Here is a 25,950-nt window from a genome sequence, read left to right as displayed (position 1 = left end):
TAGGCCTTAGGGATCTAGCAATTGCAGGATTTTTGTGAGTGTATGTTTGTGATTTCTCCCATTTCCCCCAACATGCTCCCTGTCTGCTTTACTTCACTTATAAAGCAAATGCATCTCTGAAACTCACCCAGGAATGGGCAAACCAAGTTTCATTACATTCATGTACAGACATACAAGCACACACAAACAGACCTAACCAAACTGTAGTGGTTTTTTTGTTTTTGTTTTTGTTTTGTTTTTGTTTTGTTTTTGTTTTGTTTTTGTTTTGTTTTTGTTTTGTTTTTGTTTTGTTTTTAAGAAACAAAGATTTTAATGCCTTACTCTCTCACTTGGACAAATTCTTTTGCAATGAACAGATTCCAGAGATGGAAACTTGTTACTTTAATAATCTGCTTATCCTGCATATTCTTTTTTTTTTTCATTTGTCAACCACAAACACTGAACAAACTTTGCAGACAAAGTGTGCATCAATGTTGCTCCCTGCACATATACACAGCTATCATACATAAGTGTCACTTCACAAGTCACACACATGCACCCAACGCAACGATAGTTGGAGCAACGAACCTGGTGGTGTTCCCGACGCCTCCACAAATTCTGTCGCTGATCCCTGCTTGCCGTTCCTGTAGGCCTGCACCTTGAACTGGTACGTGTGGTTGGCGGAGAGATTTGTGACTTCCACTGACGTAACATTGCCTTGGTCCACCCTCTGACATCCTGCCGACTCTGGATGGTTGGACGGGTTTGATGAAAAAATATTGACAACAAATCCTGCTTTTATGCATTTGAAGACACAAAGTATAAAGCAAAAGAATGACAAAGTGCTGGTTTCAACACATCATTATACTTGACTTGTTTTTCCTGTCTGCTTTAAAAAAATAAAAAATAAAAAAAAAAATAAAAAGGGCTGGATAGGTACTGTCTCAAACTCTTAAATGCAGCTAGTAAATTGTGACTTTGCTTAACCTTACATCAAGTACCTTTGAATCCCCAAATATAATAGATATACAATGTATGGGACAGAAAAAAAAAAGGAGATAGCTAAATGCCTTACAGACAGAAGGCGCTTGGAGAGAAGGAAGATAGAGCGTGTGTATGTGTATATATGTGTGTCTGTCTGTCTGTCTGTGTATCTGTCTGTGTGTGAATAGGAGGAGCAGCGTCACAATGGAGGGGCTGGAATCAAAGAATAAATCAGCTATAAAAGAGCATTTCGAAGTGAAAGTTGTGCTTTGAGTTCAGAGGTTGACTCCCTTTGGCTCCGCCCAGCATGAGTGCATAGACACAGGATGAATAAGACACAGGATGAATAAGCCATGGCCAAATGCAGCAAAGAAATCTAGTTCCAGAATCTGGTATGTTAACTCCCTGCTCCCTGCTGGGTCAGTAATAGAAGTGGCAAGCAAGGTAGACCACAATCCACAGGTGCAAACATCAAGGTCCCTCTGGGGTCTCAGTTCACTAGTGTAGTTTTCTTTCTACATCAAAGACCATCAATTTCACTCTGAACCACAAGGAGGGAATCATCCATTGCTTACCTGTTGAGTTTTATCCACTATTTTATCAACGGATGACAAAAACAATCAGAGCTGACTGCATGATACGCAGATCATGAAATCCAGACAATGAAGGAACAGGGTATGGACACTCTATAAATACTAGCTACAAGATCTTACAAGAAAAAAATATCAACTTGATGTGCACGTAACTTACTCTAACAACTTACTTTAACTTTAGCAAATTTTTTTTTGACACAAATCCAAAGTTTGGACTATCAAAATGGTACAGGAAACTGCTTCGTCCAAACTTGTCACAAAACAGACCATAAAAAAGAACAAATGATGTTTGCTTCATTTGACATGCTGTTTCTTCATCTTCCCTGATGCCTTCTTTCTACCATTGACTGGTGATTATATTGCGCTGTCATGGAGATACCAATACAACAGAATAGCTGCAATTATGCCAAGTGGCGACATCATGGCAGCACATGTGCAGGTGATAAATGGATTGGCCTAAATTTGGCAGTGCTTTCCACGTGTGGTCTGCGATGCACGGACACAGACCGACTTCGATCCGAAATGTTCGCCCATCTGGGGGATGCGTCACGACATTCCAGTCACGGCCGTGACGCAACATTTGCATGGGATGCCGCTGTTCGCTTCGAACCCTCAGCAACTGAAGAGGCACTACTGCACCGCATTTAAAAATTACAATTAAATATAGGCCAAGTAGTGCAAGGAATGCTCTCATCCCTCAATGCTAAGCTGGTGAGGGAAGTTTTGTGAGATAATCTGGCACATGTTTTCCTGATAATAACTGTCATTGACAGTATTTGGAAGGGCGCCCAAAATGAATACCGCTGTATCATCAAAAGAACCCACAGGAAACAAATGTCAGTGTTACATTTTTGTGTTTTACTATTGAAAGGATTATCATTAGATCCTACCCCTTAACTATTCAACCATCTTGAAATTGCTTATAAAGACAGTAAAGAATTCCACATATTTTCATATTTCTATTATGGCGAAAGGGTGCCTGAATCACCTCCTTCGGAAGGCATACAGAATAGTATTACTGATGGAGGTTTTGCTTCGAACGAAAATGAAATTTAGTGGAAAATTCTCTTTCTATCTTCTGTATGTCATGGCACTATTGCGTCAGCATTCCCATCCAGTGATGAAAAGCATAATGATTTCAATCAAAAACTTTGTGAACTGCTTTGTACAACTTTCCACAAACTTTTCTGATGTGCTCTACTTAGTTTCTAACATCCAATGACTTTACATGCTCGTGGTAAATTGTCCATAATGGCCCTCCTTTACTCTCAGTTGAAAATCAAAATACAAGTCTCTTTAATGGGGGGAGGGGTCTCTTGGGGGTTTCTTGTGTGACTGAGCAAGTGCAGCACCTTATTCACCACTTTCTACAGATGGAACTATTGTGGATATTGGGATGCTGCTTTGGCTTTAAAATAGTAGCCCCTTACCTCCTCTCATGCAGTATGTGATGATGTAGCCATCGGGGTCTCCAACCAGCGGTCTTTTCCACTCTAGGATGATAGCCTCTGCCTTCAGCGGTATGGCTGTCAGATTCTGCGGGGTGTCTGGAGGAGCTGTAGATAATCATGCAAAAAACGGAGGATGCAAAATGATTAGATGATTTTGCAACATATCTGGAATTTGATGCAAGCCTAAGGAAATGTGGAAATTGATACAATGCATGGTGGGGAACAGAGACTCCAACTCTCCCGCCGAAAGCCCGTTTTTGTGAAATCTCCCGTTCTCCCGCTTGAGATTTAATATCTCCCGCCCTGGCTCTCTGTCTCCCGCTTGAAATGATTTCTTTCTTAGTGCCATCGTATGTTGAAAAATAAGACTGAGATAGCATGAGAGAGTGTCTAGAATCATAGAGCTTCCACGGCCTGGACACCAGCCACAAGGAACTTTGCGCATATCAAGTTGGAGTCTCCCATTTGCTACGGGTTTCAGGCAGGAGAATCTCCAGGTCAGAAGGTGTTTGGGGTGGAGTTGCGGGGCGGAAGGAATGATTTACCACCATGATTTTTCATGTCAAAATGCCCTTGCCGCCCGACCCTATCATGCATGCTGGCTGCATTACAGGTCACAACTGCCAATGCATGTTATACAAAAACATGCCAATTTGTTCTTGGTTGTGTATGTATCTTGACATAGACTACAGATATATCTTGGTAGGTGGACAATAATCCAAAACCAACTCTTTCTTTTTTTTTCATCAATCTGCCAATCAAATTTGGTCTTTGATTGTCTTTTGTCTTTAGTTTCAAAAATACCAATGATATCAATGTTGAATAGAATTGAGGCCTGTATGTTCTGAATAGGGCTGAATTATTTGTTTTTTATCGAAGGAAGAAAAAAGGTCGGTGCCAGTTGCATCACAACTTCCAAATGTATACAAGAATGCATGGCTTTTCATTCTCCCCTTTTTCTCCCTAGAGTATGCTTTACCTGCTACAAAAGATCCCACAGTATGACTCATGAAACCAATTATGTCATTCTAGTGTCTCAAATGAATGCTTATGGTGCCACTGGCTTCTGGAATTACCAATAAAATTCTGAACTACTGCAATTTCCACTACATTAGACGCTATGGTGGCCTGCAGTTTGATGATTGATGAGAGCTGCACACACAGAGGACATCTATCCATAAATGTGATTCGATGTAATGAAGGAAACTTGGTGTATCTTTCATATGAAATCAATTAGCATTCATCCTACCTCTGATACTGAGACAACGCTACATGAGACACTACTTTCATGCTAAGGAAGGAAAACAGCTGAGCAAATTTCCTACTGCTTTGTATCATAATTCAGTTGCTGGTATCAAAAGGGAATAAAAAAAAAAAAAAAAAAACAATTCAGGAGGATGGATGGATAGAAGAGAGCATCATCAGCATCCAGCACACAGACAAACACACATTTTATATTTTTTGAAATATCTCGCTATCATCAAATCATGCAGGCCGATTCACCACGACAACTGAGAACAATCGGTGTGCCAGGATGGATTTGAATCACAGCAATGCACGGAGTGGGGCATTTTCTCATTTTTAGAGAATGCAAAGATATAAACAGGCTACACAAAGGGCATCTTTGTTCACATTTAAATCTTTTGCCTTATGCCTGAAAAGAAAAAAGAAAATGAGTAATGACCAAATGGAAATTTTGTGACCGAGTCACACCGAGAAATCTTCCTTTGATGATTTGATGATTTGATCAACGTAGCTACACATTTGTATTCTCCTGCTATTCAATATACTGTTCACCAACTTTATCAAGTTAAACATGCTTTGACAGCTCCATTCAAACCGAACCCATAAAAGGGCCTTTTAAACCTGTACGCGATCCTAATCAATTCATATCATTCGCTTACTGCACATACATAGATCCGTACTTTTCTCAAATTCTCTTAAATATTCTGTTGTCTGTTGGATTTGATCTTTATCTAGCTTCATCTATAGGATTTCTCTCTCTGTTTTGGCTTTTGTTGTTGTTGTTGTTGTTGTTAATAATCTCTAATCAACATATTACTCCCTCTAATCATATATTCCTCTTTAGAATCCACACTATAGGGAATCATATGAAGAAACTCTTCCCAACATCACAGCCAACCAGGGTTTTGCCTTTGATGGCGGTTTAATGACATTGACATGTAACAATGAGATAGGCCATAATCTCTCCCCCCCCCCCCTTCTATCTCATATCTCTCTACCTATCTTTTTCCTGAGTAGAGTGAACTTTGCGTGCCACTCTGCAGGAGCGTGTGCATAATTGTGCGAGATTTCTTGTTTGCTCTTTGCCCCGGTATTTGCCCATCTTCAAAATCTCTTTTTACCAGAGGACAGATTTTGCGAACAGCTCTGCGGTAATATGTTGACAACTAACTGCCTTGATGACACCTTTCCCCAACTTCATGCCAAATTTCCTTTGAACTTGAAGAAAGTTATAACTAGAATGTCTTCTATTTTGTCTCTAGTGTCGATAAAACACAACTTGTCGGCATTAACAGATAGGCCCTACAGAAAAAAACAATAAACAAAGAAATAATACTAACAGAATGTTAGTAATATGAATTTAGGTAATATGAATTCTAGAAAATTTGAAAGTTCAATATAAATGCAAATTGATAGTGGTCACATCCACATTACAAATTAGATGATGTAATGGTTTAATCCAATGTTTCACACTTCCAATAATGTAGAGCTTCCCTCTGAATTTCTGTTCACAAATGGAATTAGACAGAGTAAATTGCATAAATCACAATAAAATAACTGCAGAGATGTATAATTTTAGCAATGGTGACTCTAAATGTGAAGAATTACAGCTTCTGAATCATGAACCAAAACCATGGTCTAACATTAACTCTGTGCAGAAACTAAAGAGATTTGTGAGACAATGGCATCATTGAGTCTAAAAATGGTTGCAACTGATTTTCACTGTTTTGTGAGAAAAAAAAATACATAACTTAACAGTTTTCTCACTGCCTTTTCTTATACCACGTTTCAAACAAAATCTTTCATTCAGTTTGTTAGGGCCTACAGATGATGCTTTTTTATCAAAGTCGTCAATTTATAGACATGAGTAGAAGGTCCATGAATATTGTTATCTGCTCTTCATCCCTATAGGACCTACCTGGTACTTGGCTAAAATAATCAACCTGTACATGTACTCTAATCACATTGGCAAAAGTATAGATTTACATCTTCTGCTTTCTTCTGCATATGTGAGTAGGGCCTACTCAATTCATCAGTGGTCATCGCATACCGTTAACCAAATCACTCCTACCTGTGTAATTAGGCTATCAAGAAGCTACATAAAAGAGAGATATGTTTTGTTCAGAAAGTGCACAATTTAATCATGACAACTACCACTACCTTTCACTTCTCATGGGGTCCTTCTCATATAGCCTAGGCCTACAGAAAAAGATACATATAAGTTTTCAGACTCACAAAGGAATCTCACATATCAATGACAAGCAGATACTCATGAAATTGTCTTTTTTAACAGTCAGATGCATTCTCTCCCAATCTTGCAACACTCACAATTGTGCATTACTTGCAAAGTTTTATTTCTGCCAGTTCCTAGTGTTTTGTTCCTTATCCACCAAAAATGTGAGACAAATAAAGATAGCTGCCCACGCAAAGAGGCATGGCAGCTTAGGTCCAGCAAAGTCTTGACTACAGGACAGGTCATGTGGTTACTATTCAGTAGACCCACTGGGCCATTGATAATCCAGTCACCCCGTCCTGTAGCCGCCACCTTTTGTGCAACTTACAAAGAATAGCCTCAGCACCAGGAGTTTGATAGCAAACACACTTTGCATCTTCAAGGGTTTCACAGGAACTGTAACATCTGTGCAATACACCATCATATTGCTCAAATTTTAGACAAATATTCATCATGCCTATATAGCAGCATCAAACAAAGATACACCCACATACATGCACAAATCGCCATCAACGCGACTGTGAACCTGTAGCTTTCTTTCAGTTGTCTTCTCTGTGCTTTCAGACTGCAACAAAATTACTGCCATGAAATAAAGTCACACAGAAGCCTATACTAAATGCAAAATATAGAATGCTCATCAAACACAAAACACTGATCACTTCAAAGGACATTTTTTGAGTTTTGGAAACAAATAACCACTATCTGTAAACTGCTAGACGTTGGGGTCTGCATTCTGAGACTAACACAACAGGTCCACAGCCCGAACTAGTGTAGTGTTTCATGCACCTTTGCTATAGATTTCTGCGAAAGCTCCAAAAGGCACAAAAGGGACGAAAGAGAAGAGAAAACAAAACAAAACCTCGGTATTCACCTGCACAAATAATGCCTTTCTCGCCTACTCAGAACAAACCGCACGAACTGAATACCTGTATGAATAGGGCATTGATAAGCCACATGATTGATAACCTCTGGAATCTCACTAGAATGCATCACAATTGGGGTAGTAAAATCAAGAAGTTGATAAATGTTATTTTCTCTTCTCACTCAGTCATTCTTACCCTAGTCTAATCACTGAGATAAGATCACAGGAATGAATTTATCCGTGATTTATAGGGATAACTTTTCCAGGCGACTGAAAAGAAAGGAGAACCAATATCTGTATCACCAGAGTATTCTTTATCTAAGCGAAGAAAATATCTTACGACCATTAGGAATTTAAGTAACAAAAGTCTCCTCAATCATTTATTACCTCTGAATTGCATTAAGTCTTAACTTGACAACAGTTCAGCCAAGACGGGGGAAAAACACACACTAGAGATGGCACCTACATACACATTGTGAACTCTTTCTGTTTCTATTCATTCGTATTTCTAATTTGCATTTGGGAAGAAATTGTTCATTTGCGAGTTTAAAGGGACTGTATAGTACTGGTTGAGGTAGGGATTCATGTTTTGAACATTCCTAAGTGAGATAATGAAAACCCTCTTATGAAATATTGAAGAGCATGTAATTTTAAGAAGGATTCAACGTTTATTTGATGAAAATTGGTTTTCAAATGGCTGAGATATCCAAAAAAGTGCTAATAATAAAAGGCGACATGCCCCAACTTTATTAGTATCTCTTTGTGTCACCCTGTTTTTGGATATCTCAGCCATTTCAAAACCGATTTTCATCGAATAAACTTTTGATACCTCTTAGAACTGCCTGCTCTTTGACATCTCATAGAGTGGTTTCTGAATATCTCACAAAACGTTAAAAGCTAAATCTTCACCTTGACCAGAACTGTACACACCCTTTAACTGCCTGCCTCCTTCATTGGCAGGTAGGATGGACAAGATTTTATGGAAACTTCAGAGTTATTTTTCCCTCCTTCCATCATAAAGTAGTTTACAATCAGTTACCATTTGAGTTTTAACAGGATATGAACATGACTTTGCCTGATTTCCTTCTGTGTTTATTTGATCAGCCATTTTGCAAATAACCTTCTTATTCCAAAGACTTGTTAGTGAGAAACAAGTGTTAACTGCTTTTACTAACTCTAGAACAAAGTTCCCGATCAATTCCAGAGCACATGGAACAAAGTTTCCACTTTTACAGCTATCAAAATACTGAGTCCAAGTCATGTGCGAAAAAAAAAAATCAAGTTTTCTGTGATGAAGACTTTGTAATGTTTCCACTGGCTGTAATAATGGCTGCTCAGCAACATTTCATCACAATATCCCAGATTTTCGAGTTATCAAAACTTTTTACTGTTGGAGGGAATGTCCCCTCATATGAGGCTAACAGGATTCAGTGACTCCTCTTCCGATTCTTCCCCCAAGGAGACCCATTTCACTTCACCAAGGATTCACCAATAGCAGATATCAGGAGTCACTTTCTTTCGTTATGATTCAGGAGAAAATTGATTTGACCCCCCTCTACCAAACTGAAAATGTCACACATTGTGTTTTAAAGTGTATTGCAGCCTTTTAAGCACAGCCCCGTCTATGACGTGCTTCCATATAACTCAACAACAATTTTGAGTGCCAACTGACCATAATTATGCGCCTATCACATCAACAAAAAATGTTTGCCAAAAATTTCAGACCGGAACTTATGTATCTCTGACGACACAGACATTTAACAACAGTGTGGCTTGGAGACTAGGTGGCAACCTGGTGGCAACCGAGTCTCGCTGGCCATGGAGTGGTCTGTCGCCTGGATCACAAGAAAATCAAACACGTTCAATTTTTCTCAGAAACTTTTTCCAGACTCCAGCTGTTCTCGGAGATGTCTCATGATGTCTCCTTATAGGCAGGGCCAAGTCGCGGAGGCTAATGTTGTCCATGACGTCTCTGACAAGTCTTTGCCACATTGCAGAGACCCAAGATTGGCTACCTACCGGAGACGTCGCTGAGGCTTCTTGGTGACAATCGCAGCGACGTCTCTGCAATTTTCGGGCAAATAAGTTGTCTCCTTGTTTGGAGACATCTTGGACATTTGCCCGAGAGTTGCATTCTTGGTGGGAGCGCAAGCCATTTCTTGGTCTTTAGACCGGCATGAGTCGCGGCAGTTGCAGCCAAAGTCTTCCTTAGTAAGATAGGCCTTCAGGATTCCTCTTCCCAGCAAGATTAGATCGACCATGACACAAACTATTAAGTGGGAAATACAAAATAACTTTTCAAGTGGTTCCCTACACATTGCTGTAATGGGTAGCTCAAAACCAGCTATCCCTCATGTGACTTTTTGCTCTCTAGAATGTAGGCATTAATAAATGTTACCCTTTCTCTGTCAATATTCATTATACCAGTACCTTGAAAAACCATTCCCCCTCGCTTATATCAAAACCCTATCAGTCTTCCAAAACTGTTCTTTCTTTGCTGATTGAAGATAGGCCGCAGTAATTTATTCCCATTCTACGCATATCCTCTGATCTAGGACTATCAAAGGCAAACTCTTGATTAGCCCGCGCCCTGACCTTTTTGGTCCAGCGACCACACAGACTGATGTTTTTCACTCCTTCTGGGCCCGTGCTTTGTGCCGCAACCATTTATCTATTTCAACAATTTCAATGCAAAAGTACGTGCACCCAGTTAGTGTTCTCGCAATGTGCCATTGCTTTCTACAGCCCATTGATGGAGCTTGGCTAGTTAGATAGATCGCCGCAACAATGCCGAATTTCTCGGCTAGCCTGTTTGTAATCTCTCTCTCTCTTTCCCTCTGATCTGCCTCTTTTTCTTACTCTCTGGCAATGATTCAAGTAGGATTAAATGAGGGGACTATTGTTCACACTGCAAACTGGAATCTCAGTTGGAAAAATACATTCTGACATGTATATGACTTCAATATCAAGAAAGAGGTGCCGTTGATGATAAAATGTAGACTAAACTTACATTCAGACCTTGGGGGGAAAAAATGATTTTTATAACACAGTTGGCAATTGAACTGTTCTGGAAGTAAAGTGAAGAAAAGCTTTAATGAAGAACAACAGAATAGCTTTCATATGTGCTGTGTGCTAGAGCACACGTCTGTATTCATACAATAACAAATGAGTGTATAAGCCACATGTCAATCAATACTTTCACAAGACGTTTTTCACTAATATTTAATTCCCAAAATGTATTCCAGCATTTGAAAGCACTAAAAATGCATAAAAGAAACCTTTCAGATAGACAGCATACACATATATACAATGTCCTTAAAAAACACATGAGGGATAAATTCCTCTGTGTCAGACTTGCATATATAGTTTGATCCAACTGTAGCTCAAATGTGACAGCTTATGACCGGAAGGGACACAAATACAAACTATCAAAATTGTAAAAAGTTGATATTTTTTCGCTCGGCAGGGTAAGATGAGTTTCGCTTGTTTTTAATTCTGCGGAATCAAGACATCAACTAGAGAAACAAATGGCAAGCAAAACTATTCACATGCTTTCATTTTTGCGCTAGTTTCTGGTTGCGCGAAATGCGCAAAAATTTCAACACCACGAAAATTTCCTCTTCTACAGGATGTGCCGAAATATCTTACTCCCAGATTGCTCCAACAGAGAGCTCTACAAAGAATCAAAGCAGACTGTCCCTTATATCTCTCCACAGGACTGATTCCCCCCCCCCCTTTTTTTAAAAATGGATATCTCTAATCAGATATTCTTCACTGTCTGAGGTCTAGACAGTGTATCTCGCAATTACAGCCATTTCTGGTTTTCTCCAGGAAAAGTAGGATGAACATATACGATACAGACAGAAAGAGAGCCTACATGGCATGAGCTCACATAAAGATACAGTAAGCACAGCGAAATCTTACCGTCTAGTCTGCATAGACACCCCATGAGTTGAGAGTATCAATGAACAGTCCTCATTCCCATGATTCATAACAAATACTGAACTTTTGACTGACTCCTTTCGGCACAGAGCACAAAAACAAAAAAGAAAGATAGAATCAAATCAAATGAATAAAAAAACAAAACACCAGTATTCATCTCCATGCCTTGAATCTAAAGATTGTTTAGCAGACAATGCTTTGAACACTGACAAGTGTCGGCTTTCACTCCTCATGATCACTGTCTGAATTTTTTGTCAGTAATATGGGGTCAGCTCCTGGATCTAATATTAATAATATCCTGCTATTATAGATTTCCCCATGATTTCACCAAAATACAAATGAAAAATAAAATAATGCCTCCGGCACCACTTCGTGGCGGAGGCATAAAAAATGGTCATTCAATTTCCAGTGCATGTCAGTGGCTCATGCTAATGCTTTGTAAGACATTAGGGTCAGAATCTCATTAAAAATTTGCAATTCATGAGAAAATCTAGTGAATTAAAAAAAAAATAATAATAAAAAAATCCAAAGACTGCCACCTAAAAAAGTTGCTTTCCATTACAACAGTAGGCCTATAGTCGGAGCAAACTATCGTCAAAACTTTAAATCTAGTTAGATAGGAAATAGAAAAGATCTCACAAAGTTGACCAGTATGGTGTTCAGGGGGCATCATTTTCAATTAAATAACTTTCTTGGAAGTTTCTACTTAGTTTCTAAGCACAGGAAAGGCCAAATTATGATTTGTCTTATTACATTGTAGGGGGAATGTCTTTCCTGCTATAACACATAACCTATATGCTAAGAAAACATTCCTGATATAGCATACCCTATATCCATGGACCACAGTAAAATTAAGATCTTCTTTTCAATAAGTGAAATCAACAACATGTCACACATGACAGTGTAAGTATGTTGCAGTCAGGTGATGAAGATTCATTCACTAGAATGCCAAATGAATGCCATGTGACTAGCCATCATTGACATGGGGGGGGGGGGGGGTCATCTTCCAACTATTTCCCCAAGTTTGCCTAATTCTCTGAAACTTGTCACTTTCCATTTCCCAGAATTCTTGGCATGAAATTTCTCCCTCAGGCATATTGCTCCTCAAAGTTAATATGCATGGGGTACAGTTCCTTTATTTTAATTTGGCAAAGCAACAGACATCCAAGTGTACGTCTTCTACCCTATCTGTTCTTGTCGGTGTTGTTCCTGCCCCTGCTTTATCACCCCGGAATCCCGCATACCATTCCTGTCAAGATCTGCATCAAGGTGGGGTTACGTACCACCACTCGAGTTCAGGGGTCAGCCTCAATCAACACTGCGGACGGGGTTCTCTGACCTGCGGGAGATGACCCACTGCCAGAACACCTGCGGTCCTATCCCACATCGTTCCACGTGAGTCATCATCCTCTGTACCATTTCACTTTTACTTGTCAGTCTCTCCCTGTCTTTTCCCCTTGTCCCAATACTGCAGCCACCCCACCCCCCCCCCATTCTTTTTTTTTTTTTTTTTGGTCCACCACCATCACCACACCTAAACAGAGTCTAGCCAAAGTCTTGTCTACAGAGGAAGTCATTTTTCAGCAACCATTTGTGCCTGTGCCCTGGTTCCAGTTCTTGGCTGTACAAGGATATTACAGGCAACAGACATCAGAAGAGGGGTTTTCACTTGTGTCTTTCATTGATGAACACACTCATTCTGCCCCCCCCCCTCTCTCTCTCTCTCTCTCTCTCTCTCTCTCTCTCTTTTAAACTAGGTTTATTCCATGAGATCTGTGAGAGACAGTACAAAGACCTGAGTGACCTGTTAAAGTCCATCAGATTTCAGATCTATTATCAGATTCTAGGGTAATGCACTCAAACTATGATCAATGCTAATTACTACTTCTCTGCTTGCTACACTACCATTACAGTATCTCAAACCTAAAAAGTTGACTTTGTTTTCTTTTGATCATTTTTTTTTTCAGAAAAAAAAAAGGAGCTTATAACTTGGGGTGGGGGTAGGACGAGAGGGCACATTGGAAAAAAAAAATGCTGAGGTTAAGAAAGACACAGGTCTTCTGACAACTCACATTGATATCTGTCATGACTTATTACAGTTGATAAACCCATAAATATACAATAGCTGGGGGTGGGGGAAGGCTCTGTACCTTTATCGGTAAGTGGGCAAAGTAAAATTATCACGGGAAACAGACCTGAATGGGCAAATGTGTGTCAGAAGTGGAATGACCCCAATGCATCCCCGACAAGAAAAAAAAAAATGAATTAGAGAAAACATCTGTGGAATTGTCAGCGCATGATGAATCATACACCACCGACACCCTAAAAAAGGCACAATAATGATGCCTTTTTCATTTATTCTTCCTCACTTTTCTTTCATTCTTTCTTTGCTGTTGATTTTAGTCATGCCTCCTAAAAATCAGTTTTCTATGATACAAGAACTTTTTTCCACTTTTGATTTTTTTTTCCCCTCCTTGCACGTCGGCTTGATAAGAATGGATTTCGATCTGGGCTGTGACACTTTGTGATATCTGTATCAGAAGCATCTCTTTCAACCTCGCTATCCCCTCAATCTGGGTGCGGGGTGGAAAAGTACATAGGAACATTGGGATCACTAGGACAGGAGGGGTTGGTGTGATTCAACCGGGTTTATTATTGCATTTCTGGCATTCCCTCGGTTGCAGAGTGTCCCTGCCAGATCTAATTATTTGCCTGGTTTAAATGACCTCTCTTCTCATCTCTTCCGTTCATCTCAGGATGGACGGGAGAAGTTCAAGTTTGTACCTTTCTCATCTTTACACCATTCCCATCACTGGCAATCTCCCCCCTCCCCCCCCCAAAAAAAAAAGAGAGAAAAAAAAAGACAAGGAATTAACGAGCCAGATAATCATTGCTATCAGCATTAGCTTCATGGCAAAGATCTCTTCGAATTGATTTATTGCCTTTCCTTTTTCTCTCAGTTTCTCTCCAAAGGAAAGTTCAAGTATCACCATCTGTGTCAACACTGTTGATACTCATCTACCTCACATTCTCTCTCCCCATCCAGCCTCCCTAATCACTCATTTAAATTGCTCCATTCCTACACCATCAGAACCCTATAAGCAGTCAGTCTGCCAACATACATGTAGTTACTCCCCCCCCCCCCCCCCCCCCCTTGCCCCAATTCTTGGCTTGCTCCTTTCCTCATTACCCCTGCCATATGGTATAGTCTTACTAAGTGCTGGGGTATGAACATTTGCTTGGGTGGGTGGATAACATCTACACTCAAAATCATGAACTTGAGTGTGTTTGGATAACAATTCTCAACTATCACTGAGGAGGAAATGAAAGAAAAATCCAGAAGGGTATGACGGAAGGATGACAGAATGAGGCAGCCTTCTCATCAGATGCAAGCAAGCTTCAAGTTCAAGAAGAAATTACCTTCTCACAGAGCAATGGTGAAAATAAATCAGTGCTTACTTAGCAACACATCTAGTGTAAAATTTGAAAGGAATTTTTTTTAAAAGCAAGTATTGAGAAAGTTTGGCATGGACGGTAAGTGGTCATCGTACGTAGTATCCTGTAAGATCATCGAAATAGCTGACAAAAACTTTTTTCGTTTCAGTGTGCTTCCATAAAACATTATACCCTCTCTTTATACACTTTTAAATCTTTTTTTTTTTTTTTTTTTTTTGGGGGGGGGGTTTCTGATCAATAGTCCCTTCCTCTGCTTCTAGAAGTTCTGCATCAAGTGGAAAATGTGGGGTGGGGGAGGGAGTAGTCAGAATATGCACTGAAAATTGTAGCCAAGTTTACACTTTCCCTTCCCTTTTTCAACTTTTAACTCTTTGAGGTTTCTGCCAAACTAGAATTCTCAGCAGGGATTACCTAGAGAGAGAGAGAGAGAAGGCTGTGTGAGCAATAGTAAAATTTTCGAAGGGGTCCCACACAAATTTGAGTGAAAAATAAGTTGTTGCACAAATATTGCTTACTTCCAAACAACCGTATCTAATTCTAAATATCAATGGAAAACTGATCGTCAGTGAGTATCCTTTCTCTCATTCAATTTTCCCCCAGTGGCCTTATCATAAAAGATACCGTTTAAGTCGTCTATCAACCTCACCGAGGGTATTTATTTCCACAAATCCAAACTCTTGACTGAATCAACATCTTAATGGGGTTTATTTTCAATCGAGAACCCGCCAAATAATCTTTTCTCTTTCCTGTGGTCCCTCGTTCTCTCTCCCTCTCCTTTGTGGCCATTTCTGGTATACAATTTTTTTTTCCTTTTCTTACAAAAAGACAGCTGAATTCTGATTTCCTTTTGGAATATATTCTCTGCCTAAAGAGATTGGAGTATGAGGAAAGGACACAGAGAAGGTGAGAGAGAGAGAGACATAGAGACTTCTGTGGATTGTGAATTCTCGCACTTAACACCGGATGAAAGGGCACTGTGAAAGGCATACAATGCCTGACCTTGCTGCAGCATTCATGGTCCTAAACATGTATCCAAAAAAAAGAGGGATGAAAAAAAGACAGAGAGGAGCGGGGAGGGGTGCTACGCACGAAGGTACAGGTTCAAGTTCCCTGCAGAAGTCCATTGTGAACCGATCTCGCCCGCGGGCTGGATTTGAGCTTCCAAACGCCAATATTCCAGGAGCGAAGGCTGGAGAAAGAAAGGACCAAGTAGCAATGGGGAAGGGGGAGGGGTGGAGAGAGGACAGCATACCTACACAGACACTTTTTTTTTATGCAGAGAAGTGAACAGGTAAGTGTTCACATGTAACAAGTAAGGCACGCAAAATGCACTATCTAAGAGCAGGGTTGGAAATGAGCCGGAGTCCACCAGCCAGTGGCAATGAAAAATATCTATCTGTGTCAAAATTCTGGCAGGCTTGTCAGAATCACTGCTGTGACACACATGAAAGCACAAAAATCTGCCTCAAAACATACATATCAGCTGTCATCTTTTCTGCATATCTAAATGTAAAATACTATTTTGGTCAAACTTCTTTTCTAATTGCTAACAGTTGAAAGTTTATGCTGATATAAAATACAAATTACCATGAGGCGTCTTTGCATGGAATGTATTAATCCAAAGACAGCTTCATAATAAGGAAATCATTATGTTCATTGACAAAGACAGTAAAGCCCAAATTCACGAAGGTGGTTTAAATTTAAACCATGGTTTATGCAAATTTATTTTGGTAAATACAATTGACAGATTGCGTATGCCAACAGACGTCCAGTAACGAATGCTCATTGATACACGCATCCACATTTCAAAGGTATGCCTATTTCACACTTATTTTAGACTATAGTCTAAGTTTGAACCACCTCTGTGAATTCGGGCCAATGAGTAATAAATAGCTGAAGGAGAAGGTAGTCTGATAAAAAGTTGGGCAGACAAAGTATGAGAGATAAGAAAAAGCAAAAGATAGACTTGGTATGAACAACAGCATGAAACAACATTCATCAGCAGTCACCTGTTCTCTCTGACAATGCAGAAATCAAAGACAAATGATCTGTCTCTGTTTAAAAAAAAGCAACAATATCTAAATAGGCTTAGAAACTAAAATATTCACACGAACAATTTGAGGCACACAAATGTCACAGCCAGCACAACATGCATCATTTACATACATGTTGTAATCCAAACAGCATGTAACATCATTGCTTTTTCTAACACATAACCTTCTCGCCTGGAAGTTAAAGGGATCGTATAGTTTTGGTTGAGACCTAACCTCGGGTTTCTAACATTTTGGGGTGAGATTATGAGAAACCTCTTATGAAATATGAACGAGCATGTAATTCCAAAAGGAATTCAACGTTTATTTGATGAAAATTGGTTTTGAGATGGCTGAGATACCCAAAACAGAGCAATTCTAATAAAATGTGGGACCCACCTTTTATTACGATCGCTTTGTTTTATTTTATTTTTGGATGTCTCAGCCATTCCAAAACTGATTTTCATCAAATAAACTTTGAATTCCTCTTAGAAAGGTACGCTCTGTACCATTTTACAAACGGTTTCTTGATATCTCGCAAAAAGTTAAAAGCCCAATTCTCACCTCTACCAATACTGTACCATCCCTTTAAAAACATTTCATTCAAGCCAAAAGGACAATTTATTTTCTTCTAAAGCTCACTATTTACTCGCTAAGGTCTTATGGAGCAGTCAAGCCTATGTGCACCAAGCTTAGGAAGGGTAAAGGGGGGGGGGGGGTGAGAGTTAGGTCCCCACCAAAAAAATATATATATAATGGGGGTGTACAAAGGCTTCAGTGGTCATCCTCAAAAATACCCATGTGTAGGATTGGACTGGAGGAAGGAAGATGTCTTCACACAGAGCCCACTGCAAAATTCCTTGTTATACAGACACTGGTTCAATAGATTGGATCTGAACAAAATCAATTACAAGCATCAATGACTCCCCTTTAGAGAAAAACAGCTTTTTTTTTGGGGGGGGGGGGGTGTTGGTTGGGCAGAAGGAGGGAGTTTGGGAGAGAAAAGAGGTTGTTAGGAGAAAATAGCCCGCCATTGGGACATTGTATACCACAGCATGGGGCTCCATAGCTGAACTGATACTAGAGTCAGGTGACATAATGACTGCAATTTTACGTTTATCTATTCAGAGCCACATTGTTCTATGAGCTGTACTCTCCTCTCCCGATCTCTATTCCTTCTCTCTTCTTCATCTCTCTCTCTCTCTCTTCTTTTTCTCTATCCCCATTTTTTTTGGCTGTTGCTATGTTCTTGTTTTTGTTTTTTGGTCCAGTTTACAAGGGGGAACAGGGTCTATGAGGTACCCCTTCAGATGTGTAAACTGCCTTACTTGGAAATTTCACGTACTGGTTTGTACGTAATTAACTGCTCAATAAAAAATAACAACCATTCGCTAAAGTCATAGAAGATCCTCTTCTTGCAACAAAACAAGATTTGAACAGTGGGTATACACATACTAAGGTTTCTCTCCAATTTGAATGAGAAACAAATTGTCTATTCATAGAAAGCAATCAAGCAACAGAGGTGTTTTTGCACACAACAACAAACCCAGTGCAACCTTACAATATTCTGTAACGTATGTATACACATTGACCCAAGTCAAAGTAGTGAGTAGATGAAGTGTGTACAGGGTGATTAAACCACATTAACTTCACATTTACTTTGTAGGAATGGCAGAAACCTATCAAAGGATAAACAGATTGTTGTCTTGATAATCACAATGAAAGGGGAATCCTTGTGAGCACAGCATTGCAACTGTCTTGCACACTTGCAAGGGACGTGAATGAAACCAAAACTTTCATATTCTTTCCTGCTTTAAATGAAGCTGGTCTTTATAATATTGCCCCTAATAGGCCCTATATCTAGGCAATTCCGCTCTATCATTATTTTTCCCATTAAAAAATATAATGGTTTTAATTCCTGCTTGAATGAAGGCTAGCCTGAGCAACCTTCCTCTTTCTCCTTTTTTTTCCTTCCTTTTCCATTTATCTTCCTAACATTTTCTATTTGTTTCTCCTCCTCCTTCTAACCACTCCTTTTCTTGCTTTCCAGATTGTTTGCTTAAACTGACAACAACAAAAAAGTCACGGAGCATACATCTCTATAAAAACTGAAGAGTTTGCAGAAGGCAAAGACTTTGATCAGGCAGGTGCACAGATATTTAAGAAGTTTATAATGGCGTTATCATGTGGTTATATCACGCCAGCCAGTGTGAGATAGAGCTATGTTTACTTTGACAGATCAAGAAGCTCTGATCCACCATTGCATGCAGTTGCTTTACAAACTGAAGCACATGTACCACTGACTGGAGGGTATTAAAGCCATTTTTCCATGCAGACAATAAAACTAGATCGAATGAATCAAGAAGTTAGTTCTAGCAGCTCATACTGTCAGCACATCATGACATGTGGCATCCTTTGAGAAGCAAGAACGAAAAATTGGGGAGCATTCAGTCATATGACTACAATATCAAGGTACTATTCTTAATTTGTTTGTTCACAACAAAAACTACACTATATTTTCCGTTGATTTCATGTGGAAAAAACAAAACCACAAACACACATTCTGTACTATTAAAGTCTCATGATTGTTCTCCTCCTCCTCCTCTTTTTCTTCTTCGTCTTCGTCGTCGTCGTCGTCGTCGTCGTCGTCGTCGTCGTCTTCTTCTTCTTCTTCTTCTTCTTCTTCTTCTTCTTCTTCTTCTTCTTCTTCTTCTTCTTCTTCGTCTTCGTCTTCGTCTTCGTCTTCGTCTTCTTCTTCTTCTTCTTCTTCTTCTTCTTCTTCAAGTTCAGTTGTGTAAGATAACTGATTTTTTTTTCATAAAATCACAAATTAACATATTTTGGGGTCTAAAATCATATGAAAAGCACCTCTGAAGACTAGTCCCGAACTTAGTTGCCATATCTCACCATCTAGCTATTGTAGCACAGTCAAATCAATTGTAAAATTGTGTTTCACAGTTACCAAAACAAACAAACAAACAAACAAACAAACAACCCAATACCAGCAATATCTTTTATCAATTTTGAAACCAACATTACCAAACTGGTAGACCTCTTACATTCTGGTTTGTCAGTTATCTCCATCTGAACAGGATCCAATGCACAAATCTGTACACAACTTGCTCACAGGGAGTTGAGTCACACAAATCACTTGAGCATATTCTTTCAACTGACTCAAATTGATGTCACAACCCGGAGTTGGGCCTAAATCTCCATTTTAATCTGATTCTTTCTCAAAGAAAGGAAGTGAAGGATTGCAGCTTTTGAAGTGATATCTGTACTTAAAGTCAGTTGCAAGGAAGGAAAGGGAAGAGAGAGGAGATATCAGAAAATAAGAAAGTCAGAAATGGAAAATTTTGGGAGGGCAATGCAATGATGGGTTATGTGCTATTGTGCAAAGTACTAGGCCTATATCTATAGCTATCAAATGTAAAATGCCAAGAGTCCTCCAACAAGAGTGGACTGGGACCCAAAGTAGTACAGAGAAAAAAATAATAAAAGAAAGGGTTAAGCAAAAACCATATGATATTGTGACATTTTCAAAAATGACATTGTTCAAAGGGTATAAATGTAATAACAGTTTATGTGCTATGTATGTGCCAGGACTATACTGCATCTATGTTGCTATCTTGTGCATACAATTAAAATCTATTGTTCCAAGGAAAACGCTTCACAGAAGATGCTTTTCAAATGAATGGTACCATCTCTTTTGTCAGTAGAGTTTAACCAGAAGTCAGATTACTTTATGATACATCAGTGTGCCTACCCCAAGTGACCCCTTAGCATACAGCAGATGATCAGATCATCGGCAAACCCCATGACCATAAATAGTCGCAATAAGCACCATTTACAAACTCAGCCAATAAAGGAAACCCTCTATATCTGCTCAAATATCCTTATGAGTCCGATTCACCACTGGAAACCATTCCATTACTATTTTACTGCTTGGCATTACTGCCACACACAGAGCCCTATACTTCCAATCTGTTTTCAGCAGTTCGGTAACTTCGAGAGAAAAACAGAGAACCTCACAAAGTAAGCCTAGTACACTCCCTTGTTTTATCATATAGGTCCCTATGACTGAGAGTGAAATGTGAATTGAATACAGCAACAACTAATACAGCCAAAGTTTATACTATGAGAGACCATGCCGGAAAGAAAAGAGCTTGTTCACTGGTATTTTCCCCCTAAATAAGATCAACTCCAGCACGAAACACATGCGTATACAAAGCTGAACAAATCTTATATTTTCAGTAACTATACAAGACCTGTAACATCCCCAACGCCCTTCAATACGCGGAGTAAGAGAAAGTCTTCTTCAGAACTTGTTTTCAGTTTCTGTCTTGGTAGGAGATGTGTTCTTCCCCTCCCTAAAAGCATGACACCACAGTGGGGATGGGGGGGGGGTGAATATTATCACTGGAGCCCCAACAGACAAAGAACAAGAACTACATCTAAAATGGGGTTATTCATCATGACCCAGGGACTATGTTCCAAAGGGACTTTAGGAACAGCTGGTGATTGCTTCCAGCTACAGCCCCACTTTCCCTTTCCCATCACCATTACCCACCACTGCTGCTTCTTTCCACCTCACCCTATTTTCCATGTTTCATATGCCTCTTTCACTTTTCTTCTCCTCCTACTTTTTTTTCCCCTTGTGGTGCGGAGAAAATTGCCAAAATTCAATTTGTACTGTCTATCCACAAAACTTGGCTCATCCTGGTTGTTTCTGGTCACAGGCAGGTGGATGAAAAGAGTGTAGGTTCACAGTTGAAGGTCCCTCTCATTTGTGGAGCCTTTGTTTTTCACTTTGGGCACAATGCTCTGTGCATGCTCACAGTGTGTATTTGGAGCGAAAGATAGGCAGATCTAGACCTACTGCATGATGTAGGCCTATTATATACCCCACTCTAACATATGGAACATAAACTAGAATGAAGAAGTTCTTGTTGATGTTCTTTCACAGCACATTTTAGAACCTTTCCTTTCAAAACACATTTTGGACCCTTTCCTCTCTTTTAATACTTCCAGATGACTTAATGACTTTTGCGACTGAATGCCTATAAATTGGTTATACTGGGTGTAGAGTTCAGAATCTACAGTGTTTGGGACGAGGAATAAGGATGCTTTCAAAATTGATATGGACAATCACAACGAACGAGGATGATGACATAGCAGCTTCACATGAGAATGCATGATTGGGTGATCGCGGAAGCAGAATAAAAGAAGAAAGCATGCATAAATTCTACCCAGGTGGACCTGTTAAGCTAGTGACCTACTCTATGTAATGGATATACATTGCTACTTTACTGGAATATGTGAACCTCCTATGTCATCATCGTTGTTCAGTGTACTTCATTTTGGATTTTTAGAGTATTGTTTTTTATGCTCAGGGACAACAGTAATTCCACAAATGTACATGGTACTATTGCTTCATGTAGGCCTACTACATCATGTTTTAAAAGTTACATTAAATCATCTAGAAATGTCCCTTTAATCATGAATCTGCTGGAGATTCTCTAATTCTGAGCCATTATTCACAAATACATGTAAAGGCTACTCCAGTTATAACAAAATCCTTGTGACCAGCAATTTTCTTTCGTTTCATTGAATTTTTGTTGCATCAAAATTGTGTTGCAGCCCAACTGTAAAGTAGACCTTTATAAAGATGTATAGATGATAATTTTGGGACCTAAAATTTTACTTCCTCTTTCCAAGAATTTTGTTAAAATCGTGTTCATTATAACAGAAGTGCACTGCAGTAGGTCCTATATCTTCAACACCCGAATACATATTTTGTGTATGATGAGGACAAGATGTACTGTCAGGACTCTAGTATGGATGAAAATATGCCTTCAAAAAAAAAAATTCATGCAAAAGAATAATGATACTGATTGAATAATAAAAACATTTCAAGAGTAATTTGTAAGCAATGTTAGAACCATACAAATCTGAACTGATTATAATTATCTTACCAATTGATTCAAAATAAAGAAAAATAATCCGGTTTCAACATCAGTAAATAATGTTGTTTAATGTCTGAACTCTAAACCTATGAATTTCCATTACATTTACAAAAGAACAGGAAAGAGATAAAAAATCAAGAGGCAAACTTCTCAAAAGATAAATCCAAGGAAGTGAAAAGAGGCAAACTTCTCAAAAGGTAAGTCTAAGGAAATGAAATCATCATTTGTATAGCCAGTTTTGAAGTCTGTTTTTCAACAGAACTGCATATTAACTTATTTAGATAAACAGTGGGGCAATTCATTCAAATCTTGCTGGGAACATTTTTGGATATAGGACTTTGTCAGAATTTTTTATTCGTCCCATCCACCCCCTCTGTTTTTTTCCGCGGAGTAAACACACACACAAACACAAACACACACACACACACAAAAACACACCTCTAGCAATTAATTTCCTATTTCTAATGTGACAATGTAGTCAACATGTATAAGCCAGTTCGTACTTAGCTCATGGGCACGTTGGTACAAATGACCTTTCTTTTTTCTCAATTGGTTAGGCACTTTAATCGTTTTCAAAGAAACGTTATTTGTACCAGGAAGCTTACCAGACGTAACAATTCATGGAATTCGTGTTCAAATAATAAATGAACTTGCATAGACCAGGTGACCAGAATGGTCCGTCAATCAGCCATCGGGGAAGCATCCATTTCATTGTTTTGCTTTAAATGCATTAAAAAACTGTTTTATTCATATTGCCAAATACCAGGTTTGCTGTCAGGTGGATGTACACGGTGTACTGGCTGGCAAGCAACATTTACAAGGATGACATGAATAATCATTATATGACAGATGCTTATCTCAGTGAATTTAAAAACCAACGAGCCTCTTGGTACAAATGACCTTTTTCTGCTCATGCGCAAAGTGGAACTACGACCTGGCTTATTGATTCATATCAACATTGAATTTAATGCCATGCAAGTGGTTGGTTCGGGTTTAAGTCCACTAACTATTGTTCTGCTAACATACAATCATTTCCTTGCTTATTACCTGCTTTTAAAACTACCTTATAATCCAAATATATTGATAATGTGATAAAAACTTCCAATTTCTGTGAGGAAAAGTGACCAAATAAGCTACACATGAAACACACAATTTATATGTAATTCTGGTACAACAAAAACCACTTGAATGAAACTGACATACAGCAATAGTATTCACGCTTTCATGCAGTGGTGTTGCAAACAAGCTGAAAAATGACAAACATGATAAGTACAGCAAGCACTCGTGAGTGAGACAAACTGACAATTTTACAGATTTTACACTTAACCCCACCTGTATTGCTAGTTGACTGCCTCGCTAAAACCGGTGACAGCGTCCATGAACACGTCAAGCAGACTATTGCCAGCCAGACCGCTGTCCTACGTGGGAAGCGGCGTGTGAAAGTTCTTGAAAACATTGCGGCGCGATCCTCTGGACAGCGTGGAAGCGTCATAATGATGCGAGCGTCCTTTGCATAACTTTCGCAAGGCGGATATGCTCTCTCTAGGTACCCAGAATCAGCGAGTGCTCATCGCATCACCTGTCCCTTGTTCCCTGCCTACACCGAACGAATTTGGGCCTACTGCGCGATAACCTTTTTTCCCACCATGCACTCACGAACAGTTGGTCCAAATTGACGGTGGAAATGCCTTCTGATGAGAGTATGTCCAATATTTGATTTGAGGAAATGTACTAAAATCCACAGCAAGAGTCAGCTATATCAAATCCACGCCGCGGCCATGTTGTCAAGGCAAATCCAGTCTCTTGAAGGAAGGACAGTCGATCCTGTGCTTCTCAGCTCTACGTGACAATGTCTCTTCTCCTCGTGTGATATTCCATTTTTAGTTTCAAAGGAAAACCTGCAGATATGATAAACATGAAAATACAAGAAAAGTTAAACTAAATATTTGAAAAATAAAATTATGTATGGTGGAAAACATATATGGGCCCATATAGATGGCAAAAATATACATTACCAAATGCAAGCCTTTCATTTAAAGATCATAACCAATCACAACTTCTCAACAGTGTAGAAAATAGAACCCATGGGATCACATAATGGCAACGTAAGATGTAAACTGCATGAAGTAGTACAAAAGGTAAGCATAATACGTGTCAGCGGTATCAACAATGTAACATAAAAATTACTGCCGTGAGAGAGAAAGAGAGAAAAGAATTACACTATCCAGTAATGATTATAGAAATGCCTGCCATATCTTGGCTCTGCTTGCACAGCACAATTACAATCACACTGAAAGAAGCAGTGATGTAAGGTGCTGCCATGTGAAACACAATGAAAGCCTGCAATGGGTTCAGCATTTATACCACTGCACCGCATGCATGCAGTGGTAGTGGCTCCTCCAAGTCTTTGGAGCTATAGAGGGTAAGCAGTAGTATAATTCCTCATTCAGGCACGACACTGGGTTGAACTCCCCATTCCAAATCTAACGCGTACATGCACTGAAGCCACATCTAGTTCTCTCCGTGGCCAAAAGGAAGACCCCCCAAAAGTTCCCCAGACAAACCAGAGTTATCCAGAGTTACCTACACTTCTCTACCTTGCAAAATGGCATCCCAGCAATGGTGAAATACTTCTGAATCAATGATCCATACATCCACGGGAAAATTGCAGAGCAGAAGAGCCTTTCCTGTTCACAACATGAGCCCAATACGATTTTATAAGTACACTGAAGACATGCCTCTAGATGCCGCTGTTGCTTCGCCCGCAAAGTATACCCCACTGCTGAACTTTGTTTAATGGAATAGTTTCGCTGGCGCGCACAATGGGTCCGCTTGTGCCAGTCCTCTGCTGATTCTGTGGCCAGGGCAGAATGGTGGAGCGATTAGGCCAACCCCAGCTAGCTCCACTGCTTGAATGCACAGTTATTTCTTTCTCCTCTTTTTCATTCGCCATGCGCCCCTTCTGTTGTGTACATGCACACACGATTTCGATTTCAGGGATTAGGCAAGCGCACACACTCACACCACACACACACACACACACACACACAGAGGAGTTGCACCCCTTCTCTCCTACACGGCTATGACACCACACACACACACACACACACACACACACACACACACAACACAACACACAAACACACACACGCAGATACAGCTGTCTCACATCAATGCACACAAGAGCAGAAGCACCACCGCACCACTGC

At 39.6% G+C, this 25,950-nt stretch overlaps 1 protein-coding gene across 2 annotated transcripts; it reads right to left on the bottom strand.

Annotated features, from left to right (window-relative positions):
* Window positions 1-300: 300 nt before the first annotated feature.
* Window positions 301-25,668, bottom strand: LOC139723118 (fibroblast growth factor receptor-like). Of its 2 annotated transcripts, none has more exons than XM_071634386.1 (4): window positions 25,329-25,668; window positions 24,074-24,639; window positions 2,987-3,112; window positions 301-726 (listed from the first exon to the last, which is right to left on the bottom strand). In XM_071634386.1, exons 2-4 carry the CDS (start codon window positions 24,231-24,233, stop codon window positions 518-520), a joined length of 495 nt encoding a protein of 164 aa, XP_071490487.1. In that variant the 5' UTR covers window positions 24,234-24,639; window positions 25,329-25,668; the 3' UTR covers window positions 301-517. The 2 variants fall into 2 exon arrangements, with proteins under 2 accessions (XP_071490487.1, XP_071490485.1); XM_071634384.1 differs by having other exon boundaries at window positions 25,339-25,668.
* Between the last annotated feature and the right edge of the window lie 282 nt (window positions 25,669-25,950).

The sequence above is a fragment of the Diadema antillarum genome, unplaced genomic scaffold (assembly GCF_040938485.1).
Source record: "Diadema antillarum isolate AM-2024a unplaced genomic scaffold, OU_Dant_1.0 scf00000181, whole genome shotgun sequence".
Classification (NCBI taxonomy): domain Eukaryota; kingdom Metazoa; phylum Echinodermata; class Echinoidea; order Diadematoida; family Diadematidae; genus Diadema; species Diadema antillarum.
The sequence above is the reverse complement of the archived record's forward strand: the minus strand, read 5'-3'. Positions and strand labels throughout refer to the sequence as shown.